Source organism: Vigna unguiculata, chromosome 11, assembly GCF_004118075.2.
Source record: "Vigna unguiculata cultivar IT97K-499-35 chromosome 11, ASM411807v1, whole genome shotgun sequence".
Lineage (NCBI taxonomy): Eukaryota > Viridiplantae > Streptophyta > Magnoliopsida > Fabales > Fabaceae > Vigna > Vigna unguiculata.
In genome coordinates, this window is record NC_040289.1 from 31,969,033 (window position 1) to 31,979,469 (window position 10,437).

The following is a 10,437-nucleotide window of genomic DNA, read 5'->3' on the forward strand; positions in this document are numbered from 1 at the left end:
TAGTATTATTATTATTATTATAGTTAGACACACATATTAATTTTATTTACTAGATCTTATTTCAATTACTTGTCTTTTTTATTTGTTTTGTCTTGATGTATATATTTATATGTAACCATAGATTATTATTGTTAACATTAGTTTTAGTATTAACATTGACATTAATATTTATAGCATAAACAATATTAATGTCATTAGTTTGTTATTATTGGTATCGTTATTATTACTATTCATAATGAAGTTATTATTAGAAGTGTTTTTTTTATTATAAAAAAATGTTATTATATAAATAATTTTGCAAAAAACATTTTTAATCTTTTATAGTTTTTATAATTTATAATTTATATTAATATTATTATTAGTAATTTTAATGGTTAAATAAATATAATAGCAATTATATTATTATTCAAAAAAATTGAAATAATAAAAATACTATTATAATTATTTCGTAACATAACATCAATTAACTACATCATATATACTGTGATATCAATTTTATTTATTATATTTACTACTGTAATTATTATCGTATCACTTAGATTTACTATTCCATTACTTTAATAATAACATTTACAATAATATAACATAATTTTCATGATATCTATCATTTTATTTTTATATTATTATTATTAGGTATAATTACTTATTTGTTCTCCTAATTTTTTGGTTTAGTTTATTTTGTTACTCATATTTTTAGTTGGTTCAATTTGGCCCTTTCTGCTAAGATGAAGCTAACACCGTGTTCATACAGGACACGTGTCAAGCCGTTAAATTTTTTAATTTTTTTAATTTTTTTTTAAATTATAATCTGCCAAGTGTTAGGGTACTGTCATGCCACGTGACAGTTTACAGTCATGACACGTGACAGTGGTAAAACTTGTTTTTAATCTAGTCCTTTATTAAAAAATTTTGTTCAATTAAGTACCCTAATTCTTTAAAACGATCCAATTTTATCCTTTCAAATTTGAGACCAAATTAGTAAATAAGTTTAATTATAACTTATATATACAGATTAAAATTATTGTTTTGAATTTATACATCAAATCACTACACCTAAATATTTAAATTATTTTATTTTTTACAAGTGTAAAAATTTATAAAGGTAAAAATGTAAAAAATAAAATAATTTGAGTATTTAGTTGAAGTGATTTGATGTATATATTAAAAAAAAATATTGTAACATGTATATATAAGCTGTAATTAAGTTTATTTACTAATTTGCTTTCAAATCGAAAAGGAAAAAATTGGATCATTTTAAATAATAGGGGTACTAAATTGAACAAAAAAATTTTAGATAGAAGAATAAATTGAAAACAAGTTTTACATTGTCACGTGTCATGATTGTAAACAGCCATGTGGCACGACATTAACATGACACGTGCCAGATTATAAATTTTTAGAAAAAAAAAATAAAAATACAAAATTTCACACCTTGACATGTGTCTTGGACACGGTGTTAACTTTATCTTAATAGAGAGGACCAAATTGAATCCTTTAAAATAATTGGGATACTAAATTGAACCAACAAAACAAATATGAGAACCAATTTGAACCAAACCAAAAATTTAGGATACCAAATCAGTAATTATACCTTATTATTATCAATTATAACTATAATAATAATTATTATTATCACTTTTAACTAGGGATGACAAAAATAGCGGCGCCCACAGGTATCCATGGATAAAATCCATTGTGGGTAGTTAGTATTTGTGGGTAATAAATACCCGTGGGTAGAAGGTAACAGGTATTTTAATACCAGCTTATAAACGAGTCAGGTGCGGGTATCATATTATTTGTACCGCGGGTACTCATTACTCACAAAAATTTAAAATTAAAATTTAATTTGTATATTATTAATTTAAACTTAATTAAAATTAGAATTAAATTTATATTTTATTAGCTTAAATTTAATTAAATTTTAAATTAAATTTAATTTATATTTAATTTTATTTTTTATAATTTTATTTAAAAATTTTATGATATATATATATATTTTTTAAATATTCGCGGGTATGCAGGTATTCACGGGTACCCGCGGATTTTAAAAAAAATTCACAAATATTTTTTAAACGAGTACCCAACAGATAAACAGCTGGGTAACATGTGATTTTTTTTTGTGGATAGGTATTATCGATACCTTACTCAACCCATCCTTAACCCTAACTACAATAATAATGATAATTGATAATAATAATAATAATTATAATTATTATTATTATTATCATTATTGTTATAAACTATAATTATTATGATCATTATTATTGTCAACTATAAGTATTATTATCATTATCATTAACTATAGTTATTTTTATTATTATATTACTATTATTACTATTATTATTATTATTATTATTATTAAGAACTTTAATTATTATTATTATTATTATTATTATTATTGTTTTTATTATTATGGTCATATTTTAATTTTACTTCTTATGTACCATCATGTTTCTATTTTCTCCTACTTATTTGTTTTGTTGTTCGTATATCTTTATTTTTGAACAGTTATTTAATTAAAAAAAATAGTTATTGAAATTAGTAAAATAATAAAACTAATTTTTTTTATTCTAAATAATTGTAAAAATCTAAAATATAACAATTCAAAGGATAAAATTGAAAAAACAAAAAAATACACCAAAGATGTTTATCTCTCTTTATATATGTAGTTGTATGTTATTACTATTATTATTATTAATATTTTTATCACTACGCGATATTGTTACGGTGGTATTATTATTATCATTATTATAATTAGACACACATTTTACTTTTATTTACTAAGGGATCATATCTCAATCATTTGCATCTTTTATTAGTTTTGTTGTTCATTTTATCCCTATATATGTGTAATTATTTGAATTAAAAAAATAGTTACTAAAATTAGTAAAATGATAAGGATGACAAATAATTTTTATTATAAAGAATTATTTAAATTTAACAAATAATAATTAAGATGATAAAATTGTAAAAAAAAGACGACAAAAAAATGTGTATCTATTTGTATATGTTGTTGTATTATTATTATTATTATTATTATGTTATTATAGTGGTATTATTATTATTATTATTATTATTATAGTTAACACATCTTAATTTTGTTCACTACGGATTCTTATTTCAATTACTTTTCATTTTTATTTGTTTTGTTGTGTTGATGTATATTTTTATATATAATTATAGATTATTTTCGTTAACATTAGTTTTAATATTAGCGTTGACATTAATATCTATGACATAAATATTATTATTATCTTAGTTTGTTATTATTGATATTATTCCTATTATTATTATTATTATTATTATTATTATTATTATTATTATTATGTAATTATTATTAATATTATTATACAATTAATTTTGAAGGAAACACACTGCAGTTCTCTAATTATTAAAGTTGAAACATATCAATATTTATTATATTGAAGAAACAATTAACCTATTTTTCACTATTTACGTTATAATGATAATACTTTTACACTTTCCAGCAATAATTTTTATTTATTTTAAAATAATTATGCTCTCGTAATAAAATTTAGTTTAACCGTCCAAACAAATGAAATATAGTATACTGCTGAGATAAAAGAAAATAGTTAAATATGTTTTTGATTCCTCAAGTTTTAGTGAATTTTGAAATTAGTCAATTTTCAAAATTTTTGACCAATTTAGTCTTTTATCTTTCAAAATACGTGAATTTAATCATTTTAACCAAAATTTGTCAAGTTTATCTGACGTTTCAAACACATTTCATAAAAGTATTTAAATTATTTACACCGTTTGACATATTTTTGTTTCAATGTTAACTCAAATATTATCATAAAATGTGTTTAAAATATCAAATAAATTTAACAAAATTTACTAAAAAAAATTAAATCTATGCATTTCTAAAAATAAAGGATTAAATTAGTATAAAATTTCAAAAAAGGACTAATTTCAAAATTCACTGAAACTTGAGGGAGCAAAACATATTTAACAAAAAAAATAATTAATGGCGGAAAAGATACATGATACTTGGGATTTATTTTCTTATTCTATAATATTTAGATTTAAATAACGATTTACAGAAGTCTTCGTTTTCTCATTTTATTGAAACATTTGAAGTATGACCACAACTATTTGTCAAAGCTCTCTAATTTCATAAAGGAAATGCAGAATTTCGTAATAATATTAAAACTATGTTAACAATATAAATAAAGCCTAAATAATTAGAAGTGTCGCAATCATTTTTTGGAAACACGTGGTTTGGCCTCTTAAATGGCTTGAGATATGTTAATTGCAATGCTTTAATGTGAGAGGGAAAGGTCATTTACATTTTTTTTTGTTTTAAATTGTTTGTATAAAATTAATATAAGTGATTTAACTTATGTAGTTGGACATCTGTTGTCCCATCCGATTAGAAATATCATGAATTTCAAAGTATTTTCAAGTATCACGATAAGGAATTTCAAAATAAAAAAAAAAAAACCTGTATTCACATATAAAATTTGTATTGGATAGAAAATAAATATTAAAAATAAATACATGTGAATATGTGTATTTTTGATATCTGTATGTTAACGGGACGTATACATGTGGTATATCAAAACTCGTATCCGTTAAACTTTAATTTACAAAAATGTTTATATATATATATATATATATAATTTGAAAAAAGAATTACATTTGTAATGTGAAAATCTCAAAACTATAATCACGTCTTCATATGTGGAAAAGTGAGACATGCTTCAATAGTGTAAAAGACAACAATGTTATATATAAAGATATGAAATTTTGTTTTGGAAATTAATCGTCACTATATTATCAACTATGCCTGAAATATGTACTTAAATAACTTCTTGATTACAAAAGTTAACTAGATAAAGTAAACCAATAATGCATTCTAACAATCCGGCAAATTAATTCTAAAAATTAATAAATAAATAAAACTTGTTTTTTTCAATGTCTACATCTTCAACCAATTGAATTTTTGAAAACGTAATGCATCATAAATTGGTCCTAAAATAATTGAAGTAAAAAAAATTATCTCTAAAATTATAAATTAGCAATCTGTTTAGTGATTGGAATTATAATAGCCAGACAAAACGGTTTCTAATTATAAATGATTGATTACACCTAATTCTCTTATTTAACACAATTACCACATTCTCACGACTTAATTAGTTTCAAGACAAAATTTCCGAATTTAAGAAAATTGAGGAGTGATAATTAAAAGACACGAATACGCAATTTTAAAAAATAAATTGATTTATAACTATCATTTTTGGAGCATATTTTTGTTTTATGTATCATATGGACCAATAATATGACTGTCTTTTTACAAATTCAAGGAGACATAATGTACGATTCCAAGAACTATATTATGATTTGGTCGATTTCAAAACCCAAAGTTTTAACAAACTATTACATTTTCAGAAATTAATTTGGTGATGGGAAAGATTAGGTTTTCCATCCATACATATTCAATAATTTAGTTATATTAATTAATATATTAAATTTATGATAGAAAATTAGGACCTTGCCTTACAATAAGCCCTTTACTCAGCCAAGAGACATTACGTGCCAAAGGGGTCTAATCGTGTCCTTCAATAAATTAATTAGAATGTTACGTAAAAAATAATTAAAATGACGTTTTATATACTTTTCCATCTTTTTACACCATCTTATTATAGTATACGAGTTATATAATTAAGACCAGAATCTTATAAGATTTCTTTTATTTGAATATGTTAATATGGTATTAAAGAATTATATCTAAAATTTTAAAGTTTTTACCATAAAAACATATACTTTTATCAGTAATTAAAAGAAACATTAATGAAAATGTAAGTTTTATGAAATTCCAGTTAGGAATTATCACACAATAAATATCATGATTTTAATTCAACAAAATTATCACGGACAACAAAACTTAAAGTGATTTATCTTTCCTTTTAAGTTTACTTACTACGGCAGAGTGAATATGATTTTCATTATCAGAAAACGTAATGCTTTGGCTAATAAAGTGCATACCAGATTTTTTTTTTTTTTTGCATGTCAATAATTGCTGGATGCATATAAAGAAGTAGATTATTGTTTTACCAATAATGATCCAAGTTAGTATTTGCAGCGAATTTCCTGATATTAATAATTTATTAATAATAATAGTAATTTGTTAATAATATTAATGATTTATTAATGACAATAATACTTTATTATTAATATTATTGATTTACTAATAGTAATAATTTATTGATAATATTAATTTATTACCATGTAATATTTAATTTGTTAATAGTATTTAATAATATCTTTCGTATGAATTTTCTCAGAATAATCATCAATAATATTAGAGATGATGGGCTGAAATAATATGACACTACTTAATCCTTGAAAATTAAATTAAAATTGGATAGAATACTATCTAAATAAAACTGTAAAAAATAAATAAATATGTTTTTAATCCCTTACCTTGTAGTGAAAATTAGAATTAATCATTCTTTAAAATTTTGGTTCAATTTAGTCCTTCATCTTTAGAAAATGCGTGAATTTAATCATTTTAATCCAATTTTGTGAAGTTTATTAGTCATCTAGTCATTTTAGTCCAATCTTGTGAAGTTTATTAGACGTTTGAAACGCATTTCTTATCTAAAAGTGAAGTGGAAATGTGTCAAATAATGTAAAAAATTCAAATATTATTATGAAATTGTGTTTGAAACGTCAAATAAATTTAATAAAATTTGATTAAAAGAACTAAATATAAATATTTCTAAAGTTTGGAGACTAAATTAGTCTAAATTTTTAAAAATTAATAATTTTAATTTTCACTTAAAATTAAAGAATGTAATTTTTGGTGAATGTAAGTGAGCCAAATGCATAATTTTTAAAGAAGCACTCATTTCGATAACCTAAAAGATGGATGCTATTGCCCTTTCATAAAGGTTTAAGTTTAAAAAAATATGAACACATTAACAAATAAGATCAATTGAAATGCACCATTTATTTAGCATATATTAGTTTACCTTTAATTAATACTAAATTGATAAGAATCAGAAGAAATTGTTATTTAGCTAATTAATTTCTCGTATATATCCTCGTACATTTATAGAAATGGTGCCATTACCTTAATCGCAAAACGCAATGCATGCGTAGCTTTGAGTCGTTGGAGACATTAATTTGTTCACACGCGGTTTTGTTCTCTACGCAGGATTCAACCGCCTAAGTTTTAGGCAAAATCCAATTCTTGATTTTGATTTTTGCCAACTTAATCCCAAAATTTTCAGCTCTATAAAGTCACGATGAAATCACAGTTTCTTCTCCGTTCACAAACACTGTTTTTACCTCAAAAGCAAGTTCTCAAACCCTATTACCCAGAAGCCATGGCCACCACTACAAGGGACCTCAAAATCCACCTTTCAAAAAGACAAAGAGGTCTCAGAATCTGTTTGTGCGTGTCCTCACTTGTGATCCTCGTTGCTGCGATCTTGATCTTGATCTTCACCATCTTCAAGCCCAAGGACCCTTCGGTGTTCGTCAACCCTGTTGACCTCGAAAACTTTCAAGTGCTCTCACCAAATTCTAGCGGTGCCCCTTTGAACTTGGTGATCACAATTCAGAACCCAAACTATGCAAGTTTCAAGAACAGAAATGGCAGTGGGTATCTCAAATACGGCGACACCATTATTGCAGAAATACCCTTAGAATCACGGTTATTCCCTGCAAGAAGCACCACGAATGTGAGCACCACTGCGAATATTCAGACAGAAAAATTGCTAAAAGATCCAAACTTTATGGTAGCTGTGGAAGGTGGGGCCTTCAATATGACATCAGAGGCAAAACTTTCTGGGAAAGTGAGGATGGCGAAGATTATAAGGTTGAAGGCGAAGGTTTATCTCTCTTGCACCATCTCTTTGAACATTTCTGCTTTTCAAACCGCTTCCACCTGCATCTCCAAACTCAAGCTATGATTCTTAGTTTCCAAAGGAACTTTGCATTGAGATCGTTTGTGATTGGTTTATGTTACCGACATGGATTGATTCTGATGCTTTATATATATATATATATTATATATATAGCTGCTGCAATCAAGTGAAAAACTCTTGGAATTCAGGAATGTATAGTAATTTTTAGGTGTGCTTCCACTTTGCAGCACATGAAAATTGTTGATTGATAGAGTGAACACATTCATATAAATAATAAATAATAATAGTGCATTCCAATTAATTTATGTTATTGATGTGTTCTTATTATTATTATTCTGGGATTCTTTTGAGATGCTCATATATGTGACAGAGAAAAATAGAGCAGAAGCAGAAGTAGTAGTGACAATCACAGTGATGGTGATGGTGATATCTTTATTATTCATTATGCTCGTTTTAAATGTGACAGAAAATATAGAGCAGAAAGCTATAAGCACAAGTAGTGACAACACAGTGATCATATCTTTATTATTTATTATGCTTTCTTTATTCAATGCACACAATCTCTGGTGAAACAACTTTCCTCTGCAGAAAAAGAAAACACACAAAAAAATATTTGCATTTTTAATTATTAACTATTATATAATACTAGTAAGGGAATTATTTAATATATCTGTATTAATGTTTTCTTCTCTCAATTATTAAATGTTTAAGAGTTCACTAATATTTATTTTTGCAAAGTTTAATTTTAAATTTTTGAGTTTTAAGAAAATTAGGTGAGAAAGTCAATTATTTTGTCTCAATAAGGAAATTCGAATATGAGAGAGGTATTCATCTAAACAATTAATGTATTTGGAAAATTAAAAAATTCTGTTAAAAATAATTCAAATGTCATATATTTTAATTTTCTTGGTAGAATGGCTTGTCCAAACTCATGGTTAAGGAAGTAGTAACATTTTTTTCTCTTTGGAAAATGTTAGATTGAACTCTTTTTTGCAATCTTTTTAGACACAAAAAATACAACATAAATTAATATTTTAAATATATTATTTAAATTCATGTGAAGGCCCAATTTTATATTTTTTATTATTAATTTACATCTATAAAATATATTATTTAAATTAATATTATTTAGTTGTTTTTCTGTTTTCTCTTTCGATACTGATATTAATTCAAAATATTTTTACTATAATTTCTGCATTTTCTTTTATTCATTTAGATCGTTTATTTAATAAAGGAAAAAAATTGTAATTATTTATAAAGAAAAAACTAATTTTTTTTTCTATTTAATTAAAAATAACTTTTTTTAATTAAAGAAAAACTAGTGTTATTTTGCTTGTTAGAATTTGGGCCTGGCCCAATTTTAAATTTTTCTTTATTTCTAAGGGGTTTTTTTTTCTGCATCTCAAAAATTTCCTCTGCACCTCCAATTGTTTTTCAAATCTCAAAAAGATTCTTTGACTATTTAAGCAAAGTTACACAAATCATAACCTCAAAATTAATTCTGGATGTAAACTTTCGATGAAGAATACTTTTTGATGTCAAAATATATTATCGGAAATTGACTTCCAAACAATGGCTGATCTTGGTCAAAAAATTTGAAGGAGCCAAAATAGTATCTCAAATTTTATATGTTTAATTATTATTATTAATATAACAAAAGTATATATAATTTAGTATTAAAATTCTTGTATATTTTTCCTTATAAAAATTATAATTTTGAAATTGTATTTGATATGAAACTCATTTTAAATTAATTTTTCTAATTTCATCTCTTTCCTTGTATATTTCCATTTTTGAGCACGTTTTTTTTAATAAGTTCTGAAAAATTAATATGAATTAATATGAAATTTTCCATTTTAATTCTTTGAATTTTAAGTAATGGTTCTCTAATTCAACAATTAAATTCCTAGTATCATGCTTAAAAATAAGTAAAAAAGTAATTTTGTATTATTTTTATCTTCAAAGATATATTTCCTTTTATCACTTCACAGAAAATGAATATATTATTCTATTTTTCATCAATATACCTATTTAAAAAAATTAAGACTAAAAAATAATTTATCAAAATCTAATCAAAAATCAAGAGACGTAATTACTAAAAGAAATATGATAATCAAGTCACATTTAAGAAATGGTTATGACAAAACATATAGTACACAACTTTTCTTTTTATATTCATAAAAAAAAAAACTAAATATAAAATTAATATTTTCCTATCAATAAGAGAGAGTTGCCTTTTTTTATCTTAAAAGATAATGAATGAGAACTAAGAGCAAAGAATGAATTTATATTCAATCTTCTATTTCTTTTATTAAAACAAAAAATAAAAAAAGAGATGTAAGAGTAATAAATGAATATAATACGTGAGAAATTTAAAATGGGAAAAAATAAACAAAATATCTTAATAAACTTTATTATTTTTTATTATATTTAATTTTTATTTTATTTATTAATATTAAATATTATATTTAAAAAAAATAGAAATCAATTCAATCTTTTTTAAATATTTAAAAATAAATAAAAACTTGGGTCATGCACC

At 23.4% G+C, this 10,437-nt stretch overlaps 1 protein-coding gene across 1 annotated transcript; it reads left to right on the top strand.

The window, feature by feature from the left end:
- Positions 1-7,113: 7,113 nt before the first annotated feature.
- On the top strand, positions 7,114-8,208 carry LOC114169186. The gene has a single exon (XM_028054225.1). It carries the CDS (start codon positions 7,275-7,277, stop codon positions 7,941-7,943), a length of 669 nt encoding a protein of 222 aa, XP_027910026.1. The 5' UTR covers positions 7,114-7,274; the 3' UTR covers positions 7,944-8,208.
- The last annotated feature ends 2,229 nt before the right edge of the window (positions 8,209-10,437 follow it).

Coding starts and splice junctions, on each gene's coding strand:
- LOC114169186 (XM_028054225.1), top strand. CDS start 7,275: ATGAAATCACAGTTTCTTCTCCGTTCACAAACACTGTTTTTACCTCAA.